Raw genomic sequence first — 22,890 nt, 5'->3', positions numbered from 1 at the left:
AAACACACAATCCATTGTCATCAACTCTCCTCAATATATCTCCTTGAAGCATTGTCTTTTCAACCATCTACTGCCAAAATCACAGAAACGGCTCTAACAATATGCAAAGGCTCTTTCATTGCCTCTTCCCATACACCAGGATGTCACAGCTCACACACAGTGATGTGATTATCCTGGCCAAATGCTTCCAGTTTGATGCAACACTTCTCAACGCGGATCACTGGCGAATCCGATCCTGCATCAATAACCTGCCACCGCGTTTTCGCGAGTCGATACTCCCTCATATCGAACTTCCTCCTCTTGGTCCTGACAGTGAGACCAAAGGGCCATGCCCCGTCCACAGTGCTATCTCCCTGAAACTGGTAACCGACATATTCGACTCGCTGAGGAAAGAATTGAAAACAACGATTGAACTTATAAACGAGTTCGCATTCTGTCTTGGCCCTGAAGAGAACTTCATTGTAGGCCGTGTATCAGCAATCCAGGGAATGTGGTTAAATCTTACTGGTTTCTCGCCGAAAATGCGAAACTGGGATTTACAGACCAACAAGTGCAGGGCATGCATGCTTTCTCGCGTTGCCTCCAACCCTCCAGCTCTCCGTGACCTCAGGACTCTATTACTCGTCAAAATTGAAGAAGACCAAAGAAAGTCCAATCCGTACTGCATAAATCCCAGCGATGCTCTCGTCCTATCATTCGTGGACGCATGGATCAATCTTTCTCACCGCAAAGACGAGCTCATCAACCAATCCGAATACCAAGTTTCTGTCATAACAGCGGCGAGATATAACCTGGACAACTTCCGGACAAAGACAGTTGATGCTGTCTATGCTGCCTTCAGCCACCAACATCTTCCTGCTCGACCCTTGAAACCAACGAGGCTTGCCCCAAAGCCTTCGCAATATCAACCACAAGCCTATACCAGCACCACCACCCTCGCTCACGCCCTTCAAGGGTCTCAGACACCCATTCGCTTCAGCAAATTCCCTTTCCTCACACCGAAAGGCTACCTGAACAACTCCACGGAAATCTCACCCCCTCCCAACCCCCCTATCGGCGAAGAAGCACACCACCCCCGAGCCCCAGCTCTGTTTACTCGGACCACTTCAATCTCGACGACGACACCTTCGATGATTCCCCTACCACTAACAGCCCCAACTACAACTCTACCTTCTACATTCCCGACTCCTCTTCCTCCGCCGCCGCCTCAAGCGACGACTCGCTCACGTCTTTTACTCTCCGCAACTCCGACGGTACGCATGCCCCGCGCAGCCGACTGAGAATGCCGCACGCGGGGAGTCAAAGCGAACAATGGCTAAATTCGGGGGCATCTTTTGGATCGTCTTCTTCCACGGGTCAGACGCAGCAGCAGTATACGCCGCAGGGTTCTGATTCTGCTGCTTCCGGTGCGATACAACACCAGCACCGACAGGAGGAGCAAGATGAGCCGGAGCCGGTTTCGAGGTGGAGTGATAGTACTATTGAGGTTACGTGGAAGAGCTTGTGGAATGCGACCAAGGCGAAGAGAAAGAAGGTCAAGGCTGGGAAAAAGGTGCATTGAGCTGGACATTCATTTCCTTTCTTTGTATAGATAGGGGTTCTATTATTTTTCAATGTATAACATAGTCTTGATTGTCATTTGCTAGTAATATCAGTCTCTACTTGTTGTATAGCAGATGTGTAGTACAGTGGCTATCTTATCCTACAATAAAAGGGAGATATCGGTATATATCATGATCTTTATTGCCCGTTCTCATGCCTTATTCGTAACAGTTCTCGGTAACATTGAAGTAAAACTAATACAGGTACGAATCTAAGCTGATGTACAGGAACAAACGAATCAACGGTAGCAGGCCAGCTACTCCCCATTCAAAGAAAATTACAAATCCGTATAAACAAAGAAGGAAGTGGTAACGAAGGAAGATGAAAAGAAGAAGAATTAGGAGAATAGCCGGTACCACCCTCTTTTTTTCGTATATAGTCATCAAACACAGGATGCACAGACTATCCGGTTATTACTTTTGGCGAATGCTACCATTCACGCCGTGGATTCTCTTTGAGGCAGACCGGGTTGTTCGAGGGAGGATTTTTCGGGGAGCCCGTTCTTGGACGGGAACATCCTCCATCCCTGCGTCCAATGGACCTGGCTCCGACTCTAAGACAGTTTTGACGGGTTGGCCGTTATTTTCACTCCGTTCGCGCTCGACTTGCTTCTCAGCGGCGGTTCTGGCTCGCTCGTACTTGAGAGTCACGTCTCCTTGCCAACGGGTTCCCATGAAGCGATCCCAGAAAATAAAGAATGGCTGAGAGAAGTTGGTCTTGATACCCCAGCTTTGATGGTGAATGTCATGGTAAGCCGCGTTGTTCGATGTAATGAGCTGGAGAGGGTCCCATGGGAAGTGATATCCGCAGTGGTCATCGACCGTCTTGATCGTAGAGAAAGTAAAGAACCACATGGCTTGGCGGTGAGTCATTTGGGTTAGGAGGAATGCCACACCAGTACCCGCAGTATCCAATAGAAATCCCTCGACGGGGTGATTATACAGCGCACCGAAGGCGTATGGCACATACAAGCGGTGATGACGGGAGTGAAAGTTCACTAGAGCTCGTTAGCATGTCAGCCGCACATCGTTAGCATGAGACTCACCATAAAGCCAGCGATTAAGATGCATCGCCCGATGCCAAAAGTACTGCCATGTATCGAGGATACCGATGGCGAAAAAGAACTGCAGGCCCGGAATGAAGTAGCTATAGATAAAATGGGCAACGACGAGCTCCCAAGTAGCATGAGCCGGGGCCATCGACACATTGCCATTATCCAGGACCAATTTCTGGACAAGATCCGGGTATACTCCACCGGCCAAAAAGCCCGACAGAGCCGGGTAGGCTGACAAACTCTTGGACAATCCAATTGCGTCAATACCAATAAATCCTAGGACGGTCGGAATGACTCGCTGCATGATGCGGATACGGCGTGCCCAGACAGCCACATCGTACTCTTCTCGCCCAACAAATTCTTTCTCATCAAAGAAAGACAACCCCAGCCCCGCGATGGTCTGAATGATATGCTGCAGGATGACATCGCGCACGACATCAATCCGAGACACGTGGTTTCGCTTGAGCAGTTCGGCAGGGGTGTGTAATCGGTACTGGGAAAAAAGGTCGTTAACATCGATGAAGTGGAAGATCATGGAGACTACCCAATAGGCGACCACGGGAAGAATGAGAGAGAGAATGTTGTCGGGGATCGGCGCAAGGACAGGCACACGTGGCGTCAGTATATATGAGGGGAGAGGGGGAAGGTCGAGGAGGATAGACGAATTCGAGGCCATTTTGAGGAAGACAAAATTAATAAATATAAATATGCGTCAAGGATAGCGGACTGGTTGGAGGAAGCGGAAAAGAAACAGCAGTGATTAGCTCAGGTGGTCGTATTCAACAGGCCGAGGCGATTATTATAAAAGTGAGTATTAGGAAGGCGCATAGGTCAGCGCTGAAATAGCAGCGATGGCTGACAGGACACGACGTCTTCAAGGTGCGACGCGAAGCAGTCGAGATGGCGTGGTTCGGCCGGAAGGAGGCGACGGCGCGCAGAGGGAGAATTAGGGCCGGAGGGAAAGTCGCACGGTGTCAGTAGGAAATCAGGCAGTAGCAAATCAAGGAGCGTAGGTTAGATTAATTAAAAGGCAGTCCAACAGGCCATGAGAGCGCCTGTGGCGATGAATCAGGGCAAGGTGGAAGAAGAACGTACAATCAGACGATAAAACTGAGGACGGACTGGAGCCCCTTAAGGGTTAAGCCGGGCAGGTCTTAGTAAGAGCGAAACTGCCCGCTTAGGGAAGCCCGGCTCCACCGGGTGGCGAGACTCGGATTGGCTGTTCCGTTCTATGCGCTATACTACATGGGTGCATATATAAATAACACGTGAATATATAATATAGACTATGTAAGATATAATGCTAGACACTATATAGCATTATCCTATATCACATTGTACATTATATATTATATATTCGATGATATATCATATACATGTAGAAACAGTAGTAGTATACAGAGACAGGCCAATCATAGTCTAGAGCTAGGCTCGTTCAGGACTAGCGCCGCCCGCGGCTGGCAGCCAAACAGAGAGGATAAAAACTTCACTCGCCCACAGCTGCTGCTGCCCCTCCTCTCCTTGTGCAGGCCTGCCTCTCTCCTCCAGACTCTTGTCTCTCCATCTGCTTCTCACGCCCGCTGTCGCCGTTTTCCCTGATCTTCGATTGTACGACCTTCACCATGCTTATTTACAAGGTGTGTACACAGGATCCCCGCCTATTTCACTCCCAACCCCGCGAGCGGGGCTGTCCCTCGCCTGAGAGTAAAGGAAAAAAAAAAAAAAAAAAAAGGGTCGCGCATAAATATTTGCATCAATAATCACGTATTTTTCTTCTGTTAACTCCAATCAATCAGGACATTATCACCGGTGACGAGATCATCTCGGATACCTACAACATCATCCCCGACGGCCCCGTCCTCTGGACAGCCGACTGCCGCAAATACCTCAAGGGTGGTGAGAACTTCGAGCTCGAGGGCGCCAACCCCTCTGCCGAGGGTGGTGATGATGAGGAGGGCGGCGATGGCGAGAAGGTCATGGTCCATGATATCGAGGACCAGTTCCGTCTCGTCTGGCTCAAGGACGAGGAGGGCATGAAGCCGTCCAAGGATAACTTCAAGAGCCACCTCAAGGGTATTACCCTAATTTCTAGTGTTTTTGTTACACGCTGATGATATTATAGCCTACGTCAAGGCTGTCAACAACAAGCTCAAGGAGAAGGGTGTCGCCGAGGACCAGATCAAGGAGTTCCAGGCCGGCGCCGCGGCCGCCGTCAAGAAGATCCTCGCCAACTACGATAACTACGACATCCTGATGAACCAGTCCATGGACCCCAACGGCATGCACGTTCTGATTGACTTTCGCGAGGATGGTGTGACTCCCTTTGCCACCGTCTGGAAGCACGGTCTCGAGGAAATGAAGGTCTAAACTGCTTTAAACACAACTTTTGAGGCAGACCCTGATGATATCCTCTGCTATTTCTTTCTCTTTCTATCATGTCCTGCCACTGCTATGTCTGTCCATTCAGGTCAAAATCTAATGTCGCTACGAAGGAAAAAAGAAGTGAATAGAAGACGTACAATATCGAGCTGAAATGCTTGATTATACCTATCTATTATGCCCAATATTACAGTAAACCAGTTCATAACCCAATATAGCATACATCATATCATATCTATCAATTGACAATTGGGTATACATTGAACAATAAAAAAGCGGAAAGGGTATCACAGCCGAAGATCAGGCCACATATTCCCAGACCCGTCATTACTCCCCAATCCTAAGCCCAAATCAGGCAGCCCTAAGCCAGCCACTGGGTCCAATTCCATCAACTCGTCGGCCACGGGCAATTGCTGTCCAAATACCGCGTCCCATTGGTCCCAGTCGAAATTCAAATTCGGGTCCATCATTGACGGCGGTGTTGGTGCTGCGGCAACGCTGGGAGGACTGGTAGACGGTGGTGTGTCGATGGCGAAGTTGGCGGGAGAGTTGAGTGATGGTGAGCCGGTAGGGAATGGGTGAGAGGGGTGAGAAGGATGGTTCATGGGAATATGGTGTGTGTGGAAGAGGGTGCGGGAGGGTGAAGGCGTGCTGACGGTTTCGGTGGCCAGGTTGGCGAGGGTGAGAGTTGCATCGAGGCTTTGTTGTTGCGGTAATACGGTTGGAAGGTTAGATGATGGAGGGCTGGGTTGGATGTATTGCTGTGTTTGCTGCTGGTTTAAGGGTTCACCATGAAGTTTTGGCGCAGCTGGTGACAACCGTGGTATTTCTTGTCGCAGGGATGACACCACAGGGTTAGGCAGTGTCTGAGCTCGTGTCATTTCATAAAATCGGTTCGCAAATTCCCCTAGATATGTGTCGGGTTTTCCGCGCATAGAGATGAAACCTGGACGGTTCATGTATGGGGAAGGCGTTCCGTCTTGAGTAGTAATGCCAGCCCGGATCTGCGCCTGTTCTGTCCACAGTTGCTGCGGATCGAGCCCGGCTTTTTGCCATGCTTTTTCTCGAAGTCGTCGCATCAGGTCCCACGCTTCTTTACCCCCATCCTTCAACGGCCGCGCGGTGGTGACTCCGTCCTCACCACCAACAACGCCTCCGTCAGGTCCGGAGATAGAAAAGATCTTATCAATGAATGCTCTGGATCGAAGCGCCTGGGGGGTGTTCGGTCGTTCGTAGAGGTCAATAAGCATAATCATAGTTGCATGCATAGGTTGATGGTTTCCTGGCCAACTCCATTGGAACGGTTGAAAATCGGTATCGGTAGCTAATGCAATAAACTTTTCCATAAAGCCGTGGCAGTGTCGGAGAGCTCCTTGTCGCGCTGCCGGCCAGACTCGGCTTTTGGCGTTCTTCAGGAAAGGTTGATAGGCGACGCAGAAGGCTTTGTCGATGAATAAGGAGAGTAGGATTCTGGCCCATTTGTGGAATGCGACTAGGACAGGGGTATGGTATTGTTCTGAGCAACTGTTTGGTCCGTCTGCCGGTAGAGCTCCTTCTCCAGTCAAAGAGCCGCCTGGAGAAATAGAAGCGGACAGATCCGATGGCGTCGTATTGTTATCTTGGCTGGTTGTGTTGGGATGGTGGGCAAGTGGAATGCGGTTGACAAGGGAGTTTAACTGAAATTGGAGATCGATTAATATTGATCTCAGTTCTTCCATGTCACTTCCAGTTATCGGTTTTGTTCCTAGCTGGATTTTCAATATTTTTCGAATAGCACCTAGCAAGGTTAGTAGAATCTCGCAGATTTCAAATGAATAGTATACTCACGAGCCATGATATACTTCCCCCTGGCACACAGATAGAACACATTAACCATAGATTTACCACCACAAACAGTCGGATCGTCAGGATTATCGCGAGGCCGTAAATTGTTAGCGACCAATTTCGAATACTGCTCAGCTTGTGGTGTTCCCAAGAGCGTGTCTTTCACTTCACTAGTTTCGCGAACATCCCAAAAATTCTCATCGTTGACTAACGGTGGCAAGCCACTAGACATGGCAACAACGCCATCCATATGCACTATATGCCACCAAATTCTCCTTCTAGCCTCAGCATCACTTGACTGAATACCGAATTGAGCGGGGTCTCGATGAAGACCCATGGTTTGGGCGACTCTTAGAGCCATGCTGATGAAAAGACTGCTTGCCAGAGGCTGTTCCTCTCGTGACAAGATCGTTTGTACAAGTAAAAACGCAACTAATCCGTGTAGAGTTGGGTTCCGGGGAAAAGAAATCTTAGTGAGCCATATCGTTACTTGATCATGAAACATTTCTGATAGAGTCGAACGGGAGGACACGTTGGGAAATTCTGCTTTAATGGTGCGGAGAGATATAGTAACTGAGCCGCCATACCAGATGGTATAAAGCAAAGGGATGAAAGAAGGGTCTGGACACTGATCTCCTGAGTAGTGGCCATGGTCGTACCAGTCCCAGAATGCAGAATACAATTTTAAAACCGTTGGGGGGTGTAGTACTGGACTTATAGCGTGAACTCCAGACATGAACCCTCTATACAGGATATCACTCTGGCGTCTGGATGGAAGATCCTCCAGCATATGAGTTTCTACCACCTTATCATAACCCGTTGGAGAGTCTCCTGTTGGGAACAGTATGGCTCTGTGAAAATGGTCACGTCGAAGTGATGATCGCCGCTGATGCTGGTAATAAGCTGCATATTGTGGTGAAACCTTTGCCCTAGGTGATTTGACCGCAGCATCTGTCGTGACATCATCGTTTGAGCTCTCATCAAGAAGCGAGTCGTCATGAGTTCTGTTCTGGTCGCGAAGCAATTGATTAAGCTCATTGATCTGTCTTCATTAGTAATAATTCTTTAGACATTAAATCAATGCATGGGATACCTCATCTGAAATATAAGCCCAATACGTCGTACCAACATATCTACTTCTATCAGCATTGTTTTTACCGTACACTCGTCTTGCTCACCTAGACCTTCCATCCTCCAGACTCAAATGACCAAGATTCAAGCTTCCAATTGGATCAACAGGGTCCATGGCATTTCCAGACGGTATGGGAAATTCATCGCCACTTGAATCTGCAGTTCGACGAGGACTGGCAGCTCTTGAAACTGCCGTCTTCTTCGGCGTAGGACCAGTAGTCGCCGACGTAGCTGGTTTAGAGAGGGCACGGAGATCAACGTCCGGGTTCATCGACTGTAGCTGCCGGCTCATTTCCTGTATGGGAACTGAATCATTTGCCTTGCTCAGCCTCTCGATCATATTCGTGAGCTTGTCCAGTCGGGCTTCAATTGCAGAGCCACCTCGTAAATCCAGCACCCCTCGCCCGTTTGAGAAAGGTTGCGCCCCGGCATCTTCGTCCTTCAATACTTGCGACATCCCTCTCCTGCGTTTGACACCATGTTGCGAAAATTCGTCGCCCTCATCTGTATCGCCTTTTTTCGGCGCGGCAGTATCGTAATTACACTCGGTGCCGTTCTTCAGGCAATTGCCACATATCGGATGGGCCTGATAAACCTAAAATCAGCTTTCAATGTCTTGCTCTAGGCTTTAATTCTCCAACCTTGTCACATTTCACTTTCCTTCTCCGACAAGTGTGGCAACTGTAGCTCGCACGGTTTCGAGTAATGTGACGTCCGCCCGCGAGTGCGCCTTGCCGGTTGCTCGACGATTTCCCTGGCGTTTTGGATTGAGATGACATGGAATCTGCGTCGCCTGGTATGTGCGGGTCCCCTGCCTGCTCGAAAACATTGTAGGCGCTAGACGCATCGTGCGAGCTGACCATCATCCTGCTGCTAAAGTTTCGTCTTTGGAGGGGTACGTAACGTATCTCGGTCGCCAATCAGAAGACGGTCGCGGTGGAGGGTGATTGACCGTTCAGCGCGTGGAAAGAGAGGTCTGCTCGATTACACCATCACTCTGTTGCATCGCACTGGGCTGTTGGATATAGCAAAGCGCGCAGATGTTGTAGCAACTTGCAGTCTGAATGTCTCCGCCGATCTAGGATTCTGGGGTAAGTGGTACCGCACGCCGCTGATTGGCCGGCGACTTGATATCTCTTTTCCCGTCAATGATTGATCTTTCATCTTTGAAATATATATACAAGGATATAGTAATTAATAGTACTACTGTTTGTCCCGGTGATGTGTTTCTATCATATTCGAGCTGTAATCGTTCATACAGGAGTGCATCTCACACATTTTATCAAGCATAAACCGAATAACGCCGACCGCCATGCAATCGTGGGAATATAAGAAATCTCGAAATAAAGAAACATGTCAGGCCTTGATTTTCTTCTTTTCCTTTTTCTTCTTCGCCTCGCCTCCACCGGATGGCTCTCCCATTCCCATCATATTCGCCATGCCAGCTGGAAGACCGGGCATACCCCCAGGCATGCCTGGCATACCTCCCATTTTCTCCATCTCGGCCATCGCTTCTTTGAACGGGTTATCGCTTACGCCACCGCCTGAATAGGCTGGCGAGTGGATGGGCAGGATCTTGCCGATTTTCCAGCCTCGAGGAGCCGCGGGAGCATCTGGCAACTTGTCTGGCATCGGCAGACCGTGGATGCGTAGTCGATACGGTGACTTCTCTGTCGTCGGGTGTGCTTGCAGGAACTGCGCGACTAGGATTTGCAGATGGTGTTCTATATGAACCCACAAATGTTAGCGAAGACGCCAAACAACGCCACGCGAAGAGGGAGAATTACTATTCTTGACGCGCTCGTTGAGCAGATTGCCATCTTCGTCTTTCAGCATCACCCGCACGCGCCCTGGATTCGCCCAGTCCTTGGGATGTAATTTTTCAGGCTCGAAGCCAACCCGCAGCCCCAGCTGCTGACACGCATCGAGAATATCCCGCGCGAGCGGGTTCTCGACAGCGAGCTTGCTGGACACCTGGCGGCCCTCGGTGCGGGTCCTCGTCTTGTCGAAGTAAACGGCGTAGAGGCAATGGAAGTGTTTGGGGATGTCCTGCGGAGCCTGGGGAGGAGGTCGCGAGGCCATTCCGGGGGAAGGATGCATGATCGAGGGCGAGATGATGTCGTCTTGGGGGAGCGGGTCGGATGGCGCGACCTCCTCGGGGTCTGAGTCGGAGACTTCCTCTACCTGGGCTCTGCGAGACATTGTGATTGTCGGTCAATAATAGTCCATGCAATTTGCAATTCTTAATTCTTCCTGGGCAAATGGAGCGAGAGACAGCGGCATGCGGCGTTGGCTCATTGTGCGGGAGGAAAATTAGTGGGTCGCGGGGATAGATATCCTCCGTGCATATACGACTACATACTGCACCTGTATGTACATATATATATACAGTAACCCCTGGATAAAAAGCAATTAATTCAGCCCGATATTTTCCAAATATACCAGGCTGGATCTAATTTGGATGAAGAATGTCAACTATTACCATGGCTCTACGATGTGTACGGTTCTCGGCTCAGAAATGGAACTACTTCCTCTAAAACTCCTGCTTATCAAAACTACACTTTGTTTGAACTAAACATTCCAGAAATGGGCATCAAGACTAGTGTCTGGGCTATTGACTATGATGATGTGAGATTCTGGAGCAGTGATGGCCGTCTATCTTGCAGAGCATTGAGGGAGAAAGTCCTCGTAAATAGCCTTGCCAATCTCATTCTACATATTGTCGCTGCCCCAGATGAATTTGACTTGTACTCTCTTCAGCCTTGCCTTGGTATTGAGCGACATCATCAATACGCCCATATGCAGGCTAAATGCTGGCCAGTCAGGAATTCCCTGTGGGAATCCGCTCGCGGGCAAATCGACGCTCGCCTGGGTAACGAACTTTCTCCCCTGGCATCACGCGACGACATCAATGCAATATCCGAAAGATCCAGGACCAATAGCAAAGGCACCGACGCTGACACGGTCTTTGAAGGTAGCCACAACATCGTCAATGACAGTTGGGCTGTCGTAGTCGAATGCCGCCACAGCCCCGAGTTTCTTTACGAACTTGTGGTTCCGCGGTGATGCCGTTGTGATGGTTTCGTATCCAGCAGCAGTCACAAGCTAAATCGCATTGCGGCCGACTCTCGTCGAGCCACCCCAGACAAGAAGGGCTTATTTCTTGCTGGGGATCGCTGCAGGCTTTCGGTGGTCGGGTATCTATTACGTGTTGTGTTAGCCATGCCTGGATATCCCGTTTAGGAAATTAGGGCTAATTACGTTGCCGTCCACTCCAACGCGCCTAGTCGAGGCTGATTGAGCTAGTCATATCAGCGTCGGTAGTATAGTAAATTATGGATCATGAATAACAAGGATTGATACTAAGAGCCCAACACTGGGGATCTAATCAGTAGGCCTATATTCCGTACCCGAGTATGAAGATGCTCGCCGGAAAATGGTTTGAATAGAATTGAAACATAGATCAACTTTGAGAGAAAAGAAATTGAACATGTCTTATCGCGTAGACACCTAATAAGCATAATTAAGTCATTTGCATGTCCCAGTACCTCATATTGATGCTAGTTAGCCGCCTCGTTAGCCGTCGTGCCATTCGTGTTGGACTAATGTTGGTACTCTCATCCACGCCACATGGGCAATATAAACAGCCCCAATGCAAAAGTCAGACGGAGGCTCGAAGCTTATCGATTCTAGAAGCCGAAAAGAAGGTAAACCAACAGTATGAATAGCAAGAAAAGAAATAATGAAATAAAAGAGCAATATCCATCGGCGGAATCTACCAATCCGCTGCTCGGCATTTCTTCTAGGCATGCCGAGCGTGCATTAGCCCAGCCATGACCCCCCGATTTCCCCATTGGGCAGGCCGTTCAGATAACAAGTGGAGAAGGCGCTGTATAAAGCAGGGCGTGTTCCCCCCGCACTTCCAGGAATGGACATCCTCCATTACATCGATTGATGTATAAGTTACAAGACAAGATGACCCCTCCCTCAGCAGTCCTGCACCGCCACCTCCACCGTGTGCCGTACCTGGCGTCGTCTGGCAAGGGGAGCTACATCACCCTCGAAGACGGCAGGCGCATTCTCGATGCCACCGGCGGTGCAGCCGTCTCATGTCTGGGCCATGGCCATGAATCAGTCACCCAGGCAATGGTATCTCAAATAACCCAACTATCCTACTGCCACACCGCGTTCTTCTCCATCAAGCCATTCGAAGAGCTCGCCGCCTTCCTCAGAGACTCGACCGGTGGCCGGATGAGCAAAGTATACATCGTAGGATCCGGTGCGCCCTACTTCTATATAGATTAATATTCTCCCTATTGAATTTTCGCCTAGGCTCCGAAGCAATGGAAGCCGCAATGAAACTCGCAAGACAGTACTACCTCGAGCTCGACAACCCGCAGTCTCAACGCACAAGATTCATTGCGCGGAAACAATCTTATCATGGCATCACCCTCGGCGCTCTCTCCATGGGCGGTCATACATTCAGACGCCAGCCATTCGAGCCCATTCTTCTCCCCAACGTCTCCCATGTGTCTCCCTGTAACGCTTACCGGGGCCGGAGAGACGGTGAATCAGACGCTGACTATGTTGCACGTCTGGCTGATGAGCTCGATGGTGAGTTCAGGCGTCTCGGGCCAGAGACTGTTTGTGCCTTTGTTGCTGAACCTGTGGTTGGCGCGGTACGTTATGCCCCTCGTCCAATCAATGATCCTTGTGTAATTCTAATCCATGTCTATGAATGTTGGTTATTAGGCCTTGGGATGCGTACCGTCAGTTCCTGGGTACTTGACCGCCATGAAATCCGTTTGTGACAAGTATGGCGCGCTATTCATTCTGGACGAAGTAATGTCTGGCATGGGGCGGTGCGGGACTCTTCACACATGGGAGCAGGAAGATGTGGTCCCGGACATGCAGACGATTGGCAAGGGTCTAGGAGGCGGCTATGCGCCGGTTGCCGGTTTACTGATTGGCGAGAAGATTGTCAATGCGCTGGACAAAGGCACTGGTAGTTTCAGACACGGCCATACTTATCAGGGCCACCCGGTGTCTTCGGCGGCAGCGTTGGCGGTCCAGAAAGTCATTCAGGGGGAGAATCTACTTGAGAACGTTAGAAAGATGGGCGACGTCTTGCAAAGTGAGCTGAAAATGCGGTTATCCAGCCATCCGCATGTAGGAGATATTCGCGGGAAGGGCCTTTTTTGGGGAGTACGTTCTTCCTCCAAAGAGAGAGAAAGAGAAAAACCTAACGATGATAGATTGAATTTGTCAAAAATAAAATCACCAAAGAACCATTCGATCCTAGCCTAGGCATTGGATACAAAATCCAAGATAAAGGACTAACTCCTCCGTATGGTATCTCGATATACGGAGGACAGGGAACAGCAGACGGAATCCAAGGTGATCACGTCTTGCTTGCACCGCCGTATAATACCACCAAGGAAGAGATAGTGCTAATAGCGGAGCTTGTGCAAAGGGTTGTTGAGGATACGTTTACTGAGGTTGAAGGTTTGTCTGGTTGACGCAAATTGAAGTGTTGGAAGGAACTATTAGGTTGGTGATGACTTTGGGTATAGTATTAGTAGCTATCTCCTTTTGAATTGTTAATAGTACATATATCGTAATTTATTCTCCCGAATAATTACCCCAAGACTTCATAGATGTAGATATTACGTCTCAATCATGGCCAATTTCTTTTCCGCCAACTTGTTCTGGTCGTATGCGACCCCGTTCCCATTTGCAATATAACCATTCTTACTCCTCACCTCTTCAGTCCACATGCTCGCGACGGTCTCCACAGCCCTCTCGAGCACGACCCGGACTCGATCCCGCAGTATAGCATTGGCACACTCAACCTCGAGATCTTCCAGGTACACGTGCGCAACGTGGTGGTCAACCTTGATCTCAACTCCTGGAAACGGGATACCAAGGGCGTGTAAGCGTGAGAGCTCTGCGGCCTCGGCTTGGGCAAGTTCTTCTTCCGACAGCTTTTCTTCGTCGCCTTCGGCTGTCGCCAGCTCGCCAGATGCTTCGGCTGCGGGCTTGTTCATGTTAATACGCGGGCGCTCAATTGGTGCGACGGCTTCGCCAAATTGAGCTTCTAGGACCATCAGGAGCTGGGCAAAGCGTTCCTGTGCGCGGAGGTTTTTGTGGGTTTGTTGGATTAGATTATCGTCGTGGTCGTGGTCGTGGTGCTTATGTTTGCACGATTCTTGAGTTGAGTTAGTATATCGTTTTGATAAGAATTTGGAGAATTAGCTCACGCTTCACTGATGCAGGGCTGCTCTCAACAGTCAAGAGTACTGCCATAACTGCATCAGCCACCCCATCGTTCATCATATTACCTTCCCATTCCAGCTCAACCTCGCGTGTACGCGCCATGTATCGCACAATCACACTTCCCATCACCAGGTACGCTTCGTTCTCCGCATATTCAATCTCCTCATCGGCTTCTTCTAACAGTTTGCCATTTGTTCCATTCTCTTTTTTTGCTTCGGTCCCGAATTTTTCGATAACCCCGAAAGAGCCTTCGAGAGCCCATTTAATCAGATCCATGGTGGCAGAATTGAGCGTCAGGTGCTGTCTGCAAGTGATTGTGGTTGTAGTTAAACCCGCGTATTCACGCAAATCATCTGGAGCCATCAAGGACAAGTCGAACCCGTTTTGCACGAGAACTCCCGCCATAAGTTCACTCTCATCCAAGTCTGAGGGCTGGGTTTCCTCAGCAAGCTTGCCAACAACTTTCGCAATTTTGTCTTTCCTGAAAGGAATGCGAATCTCGTCGCAATTGGCTGGTGTGTAGACCTTGACCTTAACGGTCTTATCGGCATTCAAGCTGAGCAGTTTCGATTTCAAGCGCATCATCTGGTGTTTTTCTCCATGTACAAGGATCTAAGGACAAAAGATCAGTAATTATTCCGCCACTTTAATGATAATACTTACCACAACAGGTGCCCCAACTTCTTCAATAAAGTTTCGATTTTCGACACCATCGACATGGGCCGCAAAGCTGATTTCGTCAATAGTACAACGTCTGGGAATCATCACTTTCTGATCGTCATCGGCCATTGGATTTGTACGGCTGCCAGGACCGGCTGAAACCTTGGACATGGTTGCTGGAATTTGCTCTGGCTCGTTGAGTAATTGCTTGGCCATTGTTCCCTCGACACTGTATCCAGTCATAACTACTCCGTTACGTTCACTGGGGGCCCACCGCTCCAAGAGCTCCCTGCTAGTACCAGTCTGAAGCATACCCGGCGAAGCAAGCATAACGCAACCGCCAACATCGTCGAACCGCTCAAGGCTCCTAAGGCTGCGCACGTACTTAAAATCCCAAGGACCTGCACTGACACTCGTGTTACCACTAGCCTCGGCTTCGGCCATTCTTTGACGGAAAAGTCGTTTGATGTTGTCGTTCATAGCTCCGATATAAGTTTGATAGACAACCATACAGCGGCGAGCCATGTTACCAATGTAATATATAGGTGCTTTTTGATATTCAGGATGTCGCTCCCAGTACTCATCAAGAATTAAAAGAAGTTCTTGAGCCCGGCCCAAAGCGAAGACAGGCATCAAGACCCGGCCACCTCGATTAAGAATTCCAGTGATAGACTTCATCAGTGCGGCTTCTCGTTCTAAACGCGGAGGGTTTGATGAAATACCAAAGGTTGATTCTGTGATCAGGACATCAATCTTGATGCCCTTGGGAACCTCGGCGGGAATCAGATGTCGGTCCTCCTCCCTAGAGTAGTCTCCAGTGAAGAGTACGTTGAGGCCGGCTATGGAAACAAGGAACATGGCAGCTCCCAGAACGTGTCCAGCAGGGTAAGGGGTAACCTGGATACTGTTGATAGTGTGCGTTGTATAAAAGTCGACTGTTTCAATAAGAGGAAGGGTAGAGAGATGGTCATGTTCGGTATAAAGGGTAGTGCGCTGGTCAGATGAGGAGGATGTGTTGCTGACTCGGACGTTGTCTTGGATAAGCCATTTATAGATGGCTTTTGTGGCGTGCGTTGTCAATACGCGACCTTTGAAATTGGTCTTGCTGAGCACGTATGGAAGCGCGGATGAATGGTCGACGTGGAAACTGCACAGGCGAGTTCAGATTAGCCTTCACTGTTGACTAGAGCGGTACAAGCGAGACCAATTGCGCATAGGGTCGTCTAGTTCTGTGGAAAATATATACATAATGTACGATCCTAGGAATCAAGGCAAGCTTCATATAAATGCATTCATTTCTGATATACATCGAGCTATGCACATAGCTTGCGCAATCTGGACCACCCCTTCGACTGAATAGAAAGATATGGCAAGGATATTTAAAATAGAAACAAATGCATATTCTCTTCTGGAAACGCGAAAGACTGAAGCGGGTTAAGGAATAGGAGAATGAGACGTACTGGCTGAGTAGAAGTATGTCCACTGTGCTCAAGTCAAATTCATCAAAAAAGGGTAGAGCTGCAAAGCCGTCTTTGGCAGGATGCATGCCAGCGTCCAACTATCAAAATCCCATTAGCAAAAACCAGAGCAGAGCATCAAGATATCAGCTTACCATAACCGTTTTCCCCTTGTATTGAATGATGTGACACGATCGCCCAACTTCATTGCCGCCCCCTAAGCAGTAGAAAGCGAGCTCATCTGAAGGATCGACTGGTTCTTCATCCACAGGCGCCGTCAAGGCGGACGCCTTTCGCTTTGATGCCATTGTAGTGTTGCTGTGATTATTGACGAACTGATAACATGAGGGCTCCGGAGGAGAGAGAATAAAAATGCTCGAATATCAAATGAGGGACGAGAGCATCTGAAGAGCCATCATACAGCGCTGAGAGAGCCGTTCCACCGGCAAATCATGCACCCAAGAGTCATACACCAAGGCCCAAGTAAATGTGTCAATATGTCGTCGACAAGCAGTGTACCAGAAAGTAGAAAGAGCTTTGTCTTTCCGCTCCGCTCAAGGCAGGCCGCCTGGACGCGACTCACGTGACCGAGCCGCGACGCGCTTGGCCGAAGGCGACGAGCGATCTGCGGTTCAACTTTCGCAAGCTCTCGTTCATCCCAGTGCGCTTTCGTCTCTCACCCTCTGCGCATTCGCTGCATCCACTCCTTCGCGCGTCCAACCTACGATGGTCGATTTGCTTTCCCAGATGTGTCAGTAGTGAGTCGTTCTGAGATGGTTACGACTCGTTCAGGAGTTAGGTCTGAGCAGTTTGCTCGCAAACGAATCCTGGTCACTGAGGCATCTTCTACCACTTGACGCCATCACCTTCACGCCTCTCCTCAACCTCCATCAAGATGGCGCAAACTCAGCCTCCGCATCCCTCACAGTACCCATCACAGTCATTCTCGCCGCCCGTCTCGACTCCCTCGCCCAGCGCCACCTCGCCCGCCAACGTCGGGAGCATTCCTCCAAGTAAACGCCAAAGATTCTCTCCACTTCCGCAGTCACAACCTCCCTATGAATCCCCTAGCTTTGGCACTTTACAACTACCTCAGAATCCCTCCCCGGTCATGAATGGGACAAATATGAATGGAGTCTCAACACCGGGACCGGTGCAGACTCCCGTGCTTGCACCAGTACCTGGTGCATCCCCTACACCTATTGTGCCAGCTCCCCTTGGCACTATGGGGCCTCCATCTCGACCAGCTGAGAAGCCAACGGACGCTGCCGATCTCACGGATGTTTTGGCGCAATCTGGCATTGATGTGAAGGAAGAGGAGGCATACCTCACGCAGAGCTATTCCGCACCCCAGGCAGCTCCACGGTCACAGCCTCCTGGGTTGAATACCTCTTTTGTGTCGAATCCATCTACGCCAGGGACTACCTCAGCCGGGGCCAGTTTCGACATGTCACAGAGCAGAATTACACCCACGCAAGAGCAACAAGTCTACCCCCCTTATTCCGAGGACGCACCTTACAATCAACCGACGTACGAGGAAACCCGGGCAGCTAGGAGGGCTCAGTATCATCTGCAGGAGCCTTTTCTATTTACAAAGGTCCTTGAACAAAAAATCCAAAAGCGCGGGTTCGAACTAGGTGTTCGTGTTCCGACAGAGGGGCTCTTCCATCCTATGCCTGGGTCCCGACAACCAATTGAGGTCACGGGTCCTGATGGTTCATCAACCGTGCGCAGGGGTCATACCATTGTTAACCAGGAAGGGGCTCCTTTTGTCGATATCATATCGCTCATGTCACTATGTTGTGAAGAACGACTCAGAGGGGTGATTGAATACTCTGCGAGTTTAGCAAAAAGCCGGCGTGCCCACTCTCATGGAATCGTGCCAGTAGAATGGAAGGATCTGGCCGCGACAGACTCAAACCCGGTGGTCACAGAGGCTACACTAAAGCGTATGTACTCTATCATGTTGTTACTCTGAAAAGTGACTAATGATGATTAGGTCCACGGGCCGGAACTGAGACTTCGAACTCCAATCCAATAGCAGAGAAATATTTTGCTTTGTCTACCAAAGACATTTCGGATGAAGAAGCCCGTGCAGCCAAGCGGGCGAAACGAAACGCCGATGCTATTATCAACGAAACCGCAACTAGCAGAGCGCCTTCGTTGGACGTTGGTTCTGGCGCTGTGACCCCTACTCCCCAAACTCCCATTGGAGGCGATAAAAAGGCATTGACTAAAAAAGAAGCCAAAAAGCAACTGGACGCCCGAGTGAGCGAGGCCCAGCAACATCAACAATCTGTTGAAACGGCTCGAAAAGCGTTATCCAGCACACTGTTTGGCAGCTCCAAAAAGCGGCAGTACTCTTGGCTGAACAAAGGCTCTGCTGCCAGCGCGGCCTCATCGCCCCGACCTCATTCTCCCGCAATTGGTCCGGCAGGTTCTGATCGGAATGAGAAGACACGCAACGATAGCGTTGCCGCACCAATATCGACTCAGCTGGGCAGCTGGCGAGAAGACAAGGCTGCGGGGATCCAAGTGCGTGATATCCTGTTCGTACTAGAGCAAGATGGGAGAGGCGCCAGGCACGTCCAAAAGGCTTACAGCAAGGATCTAAAGGAAGAGCGATTAGACTAGGAAGCACTTACCTTATTTTTGACAAGCTGCTTTGTGTATCATCATAATGACCTTTTTCATGCCATTTTACATTACTCTTTAGCATTGCTAGTTCAGGACTGATTTATAATACTCACCCAACCAAAATACAAGCTGGTGATGGAACGTATAACAGTTATATGGATGCTGCTTTGATCTCTACATGTAGCTTATGCAGAAGAGGTATTCCCCCAGGCCAAGGAAGAGTGATCTCAATCACCAGACCACGGTGGTGTAACCATGTTTACATCAACGCTGTATATGGTCTCCTAGACAACATGCCTGCTTACGCACCCGATGGAAGTGTTTATACTCCATGGCACTCGAACAGAAACTCAAGGTGCCCCTGCTAGCAGCTCTACACAACAATTAAAAAGTAGCAACCTAACGTTGTTACATGTCTGGCTGCGATCGCGGGCCAGTGGACTCCGTGAGGGTGTGGGGAGGGGCTGATTCGGCGAGATCGGCCCCAGAAGACGGCGAGGCAGTCGAGGACGCAATTAAGGAATAGAACCGACAGGTGACGTCGCCACCCGGATCCTACTGCGACATAGGACGCTCCAGGCGGTTCGGGTAAGCATTGTTGTATAGGAGGCTGCCAACAGTCAACTCTTTGACCATCGTGGCCACAGCAATCACCCATTTGAAGACTGGCCAATTGGCGAGAAAACGCATAGTTGGGCGAGTCTCGCAGATCACAGCAGCGAGGCGTAGTTTAGTAGTTATTTATTACTAGGGTAAAGCGAATAATAATGCATGTCCAAATGGATGGCTGTCGTTGCCCGCGAGGCGAAGTCGAGCACCAGTCCGACGAGAGACTAGTCAGGAAAATCGTACAAAGAGTGATCAAAAGTGATAACTAGATGAGTGTCCGGTTTATTATGCCCGCTGCGTATTATTGCAGAGGACGTAGTGCATTCATTAAGCTGGCAAGTCAACGCACGGGTAACCGCCATTCATTATCGTTATTCCGGCCGATGCTCTTGCCTCTACACCCTCACGCCTGACCGTTCCTACGCAGTCTCCCCTCCTGCTTGACCGTCACCGTCAATCAACAATCGTGCAATCCCTCCAAATGGCTTGCTGCTGCGTACCGCTGTTCTAGAACCCTTCTCTCCCTAGGGCCATACTGCGAACCAGCCAGTCTCTCCAGTCTGGTTGCTCCGACCGACCACACCCTGCACAACTCCTCCAGTCGTCATTTCCGGCTGTTTCCACCACGCCGCCAGAACGTCGTCCAGCGTCCAGACTCCTCACGCCCGCTCCTCCTCGCCAGACGAAATAGTTACTCCCTGCTGCGTGTGGATGTGAGTTCCCCCATCGCGTGCATCGGGCCTAAACGATAAAAAAATCGCTGCAACAACCCATCCCTTCACGGGTTGGCCTGACCAGACAACTGCCCGTGTCTGCATCCGTCCCATCATGTCGACCCCTTCAACAGCCACCGCAACACATCCACACTATGGCTATTCCCATCACCAGGTTGCATACCAGACCAACGGCACATATCCGGCCCCCTCGTCGGGACCTGCTCGTCTAGCGAATAACTACACTTATTCTGCCAGCACCCCTACTGCACAGTCTCATCCGCCTCTGCCGTCCATCGCCAAGCCGAGCACTTCGTCGAGCAACGTCTCCTACGTGAACAATACCAGCGGTGCCTCGATGTCTGCCACCGCCTCGACCCGGAGGAAGAAGCCGAATTGGCAAGAGTTTTATAAAAATGGCCTGCCGAAAGAGGTCATCGTCATCGACGACACCCCTCCCCCGGACCAAAACACCGCCTCTCGGTCGATGATGCCAACCGCGACAACGACAACAACGGCTAATGGCCAGCCTGCTGGAAAGAAGAGAAGGACCGGTGTTGAGACGGCATATGACCTGAGCTACCATGACCGTCCCTCGTATTCCATGAATCCGCAACGTTACGGTGAGAATTCTTCCGTCGGGTCCCTCTCGACCGACCGCACTACATCGCTGCATACAACCGCTCCCACATCGCTCGGGTCGGCTGGCAGTGTGGGAACAACCAATGGTGTCTACTACGAGGATGCCAACATTGGCCAGAAGCGAAAACGCAATACTCGGACCTCGACTCGACAAGAGGCCAAGCGTCGAGAACTCGAGGGCGTGGGAGATGCTTTTCTCAGTTATATCCCCCCACCCCAGCCTCCAGTCAAAGCAAAAGAAGTGCCTGTGCCAGTAATCCGTGATGTAAGTTTCGTGTTGCATTGGTGTTGTACCATGCTAATCTCCGCAGTTCCCATACTCGAGGCACGAGAAGGTGGATGATGACGATGGACACTACATCGTAAACCCTGATACGCCGCTCACCGAGCGATGTAAGTCATGGATTTTTTTTTTTTTCTAAAATATACCCTAACCGCCGGATTCTTAGACTCGATTGTCCGATTACTCGGCCAAGGCACATTCGGCAAGGTTGTCGAGGCATATGACAAGCAACGCAAGGTTCGATGTGCTGTCAAAATCATTCGATCAGTGCAAAAATACCGAGATGCCTCGAAAATCGAACTACGAGTCCTCTCCACCCTAGCCCAAAACGACAAAACAAACCGAAACAAGTGTATTCACTTGCGAGACTGCTTTGACTTTCGTAATCACATTTGCATTGTCACCGATCTGCTCGGTCAAAGTGTCTTTGACTTTCTCAAAGGCAATTCTTTCGTACCATTTCCAAGCAGTCAAATTCAAAATTTTGCTCGTCAACTTTTCACGAGCGTTGCATGTTAGTGAAAGAACAGTGTTCGAAAATGCGAACGTTGCTAACTATCCCAGTCCTCCATGACCTCAACCTCATCCATACCGATCTCAAACCAGAGAATATTCTCTTGGTTAACAGCCAATACCAAACCTTCACCTACAACCGCACCATCCCCTCCTCCTCCCACACCACCGCCCGGAATGCCCGTCACCGCCGGGTCTTGCTCGACAGTGAAATTCGATTAATTGACTTTGGTTCGGCAACTTTTGACGACGAATACCACTCGTCCGTCGTATCAACGCGGCACTATCGGGCACCTGAAATCATTCTAAATCTAGGTTGGAGTTTTCCTTGTGACATCTGGAGTATTGGCTGCATCCTCGTAGAGTTCTTTACAGGGGATGCCCTATTCCAGACGCACGATAACCTCGAACATTTAGCAATGATGGAGAGTGTGATAGGGAGCAAAATTGATTCCAAACTAGTCAAACAGGTTGTGCAAGGTCGGGGTAATAGTCAAAACCAGGCTGCCAAGTATGCTACTAAACAATGTGACCTTGTTGATGCACTTGCTGATCATGTCCAGATATTTCAACCGCAACAAATTAGACTACCCGAACGAGGAGACAACCCGGGCGTCTCGTAAATACGTCAAAGCCATGAAGCAATTACATGTAAGATGAGTAATTTCACTCCCCAGTACGCCTCGCTAACCAATGACTAGGAATTCCTACCTGGAGGCACTAGCTTCAACAAGCAGTTCCTTGATCTTCTTCAGAGAATATTTGTCTATGACCCTAAAATGCGGCTGACAGCCAAACAAGCACTCAAACATCCGTGGTTCAAAGAGAGTATGGTCGATGATGGGACTGAAGCTGTACGGCTTGCCAAACTCCATAATCGTATGCAGTCACGAAACTGAACGTGCTAATTAGCTCAAACACCGTCGGTACCCGGCTCATCCTTCCAATTGAGCCGCTGACTGCGAGTGTGAACCACTACCATGACAGGTGTTGAGTGTCTTGATGCTGTCAGATACGGATATACATATATATGATGTGATGTGGCTAGCTCTTAAAGAGCTAGGAACCTTTTGTTTTTTATTCATTTAGGTGTCAGGCTGGGTTGTGAGG

The 22,890-nt window shown here is 49.8% G+C and overlaps 9 protein-coding genes across 9 annotated transcripts; 5 read left to right on the top strand and 4 right to left on the bottom strand.

Annotated features, from left to right (window-relative positions):
- Positions 1-1,617: 1,617 nt before the first annotated feature.
- On the bottom strand, positions 1,618-3,768 carry BGW36DRAFT_460951 (putative sphinganine hydroxylase Sur2). Its single transcript, XM_046222116.1, has 2 exons — positions 2,648-3,768; positions 1,618-2,599 (listed from the first exon to the last, which is right to left on the bottom strand). The coding sequence occupies exons 1-2, from the start codon at positions 3,330-3,332 to the stop codon at positions 2,016-2,018; spliced, it is 1,269 nt and encodes a 422-aa protein (XP_046073641.1). The 5' UTR covers positions 3,333-3,768; the 3' UTR covers positions 1,618-2,015.
- Positions 3,769-4,278: 510 nt separating this feature from the next.
- BGW36DRAFT_396738 (TCTP family protein) lies at positions 4,279-5,023 on the top strand (the record flags this gene model as incomplete). Its single annotated transcript, XM_046218208.1, has 3 exons — positions 4,279-4,293; positions 4,453-4,729; positions 4,779-5,023. 3 exons carry the CDS (start codon positions 4,279-4,281, stop codon positions 5,021-5,023), a joined length of 537 nt encoding a protein of 178 aa, XP_046073640.1.
- A 299-nt stretch (positions 5,024-5,322) lies between these two features.
- On the bottom strand, positions 5,323-8,769 carry BGW36DRAFT_293602 (uncharacterized protein; the record flags this gene model as incomplete). The annotated part of the gene is made up of 5 exons (XM_046211013.1): positions 5,323-6,812; positions 6,863-7,901; positions 7,953-7,995; positions 8,038-8,576; positions 8,632-8,769. The coding sequence occupies 5 exons, from the start codon at positions 8,767-8,769 to the stop codon at positions 5,323-5,325; spliced, it is 3,249 nt and encodes a 1,082-aa protein (XP_046073639.1).
- Positions 8,770-9,133: 364 nt separating this feature from the next.
- On the bottom strand, positions 9,134-10,329 carry BGW36DRAFT_377405 (signal recognition particle, SRP19 subunit). The gene is made up of 2 exons (XM_046215995.1): positions 9,778-10,329; positions 9,134-9,714 (listed from the first exon to the last, which is right to left on the bottom strand). Exons 1-2 carry the CDS (start codon positions 10,190-10,192, stop codon positions 9,347-9,349), a joined length of 783 nt encoding a protein of 260 aa, XP_046073638.1. The 5' UTR covers positions 10,193-10,329; the 3' UTR covers positions 9,134-9,346.
- A 29-nt stretch (positions 10,330-10,358) lies between these two features.
- BGW36DRAFT_377404 (uncharacterized protein) lies at positions 10,359-11,142 on the top strand. The gene has a single exon (XM_046215994.1). It carries the CDS (start codon positions 10,577-10,579, stop codon positions 11,054-11,056), a length of 480 nt encoding a protein of 159 aa, XP_046073637.1. The 5' UTR covers positions 10,359-10,576; the 3' UTR covers positions 11,057-11,142.
- Positions 11,143-11,965: 823 nt separating this feature from the next.
- BGW36DRAFT_294334 (aminotransferase, class III) lies at positions 11,966-13,509 on the top strand (the record flags this gene model as incomplete). Its single annotated transcript, XM_046211087.1, has 4 exons — positions 11,966-12,269; positions 12,323-12,669; positions 12,743-13,195; positions 13,246-13,509. The coding sequence occupies 4 exons, from the start codon at positions 11,966-11,968 to the stop codon at positions 13,507-13,509; spliced, it is 1,368 nt and encodes a 455-aa protein (XP_046073636.1).
- A 147-nt stretch (positions 13,510-13,656) lies between these two features.
- BGW36DRAFT_294403 (putative cleavage and polyadenylation specifity factor, 73 kDa subunit) lies at positions 13,657-16,691 on the bottom strand (the record flags this gene model as incomplete). Its single annotated transcript, XM_046211096.1, has 5 exons — positions 13,657-14,198; positions 14,251-14,878; positions 14,930-16,073; positions 16,387-16,484; positions 16,539-16,691. The coding sequence occupies 5 exons, from the start codon at positions 16,689-16,691 to the stop codon at positions 13,657-13,659; spliced, it is 2,565 nt and encodes an 854-aa protein (XP_046073635.1).
- Positions 16,692-17,278: 587 nt separating this feature from the next.
- Positions 17,279-19,017, top strand: BGW36DRAFT_396734 (uncharacterized protein; the record flags this gene model as incomplete). The annotated part of the gene is made up of 2 exons (XM_046218207.1): positions 17,279-18,332; positions 18,383-19,017. 2 exons carry the CDS (start codon positions 17,279-17,281, stop codon positions 19,015-19,017), a joined length of 1,689 nt encoding a protein of 562 aa, XP_046073634.1.
- Positions 19,018-20,457: 1,440 nt separating this feature from the next.
- On the top strand, positions 20,458-22,679 carry BGW36DRAFT_294323 (kinase-like domain-containing protein; the record flags this gene model as incomplete). Its single annotated transcript, XM_046211085.1, has 6 exons — positions 20,458-21,249; positions 21,296-21,377; positions 21,434-21,781; positions 21,832-22,291; positions 22,344-22,431; positions 22,482-22,679. 6 exons carry the CDS (start codon positions 20,458-20,460, stop codon positions 22,677-22,679), a joined length of 1,968 nt encoding a protein of 655 aa, XP_046073633.1.
- Between the last annotated feature and the right edge of the window lie 211 nt (positions 22,680-22,890).

The sequence above is a fragment of the Talaromyces proteolyticus genome, assembly GCF_021365285.1.
Source record: "Talaromyces proteolyticus strain PMI_201 chromosome Unknown BGW36scaffold_5, whole genome shotgun sequence".
Classification (NCBI taxonomy): Eukaryota; Fungi; Ascomycota; class Eurotiomycetes; order Eurotiales; family Trichocomaceae; genus Talaromyces; species Talaromyces proteolyticus.
Note: the sequence above shows the minus strand (reverse complement) of the source record. Positions and strands in the feature narration are given on the sequence as shown.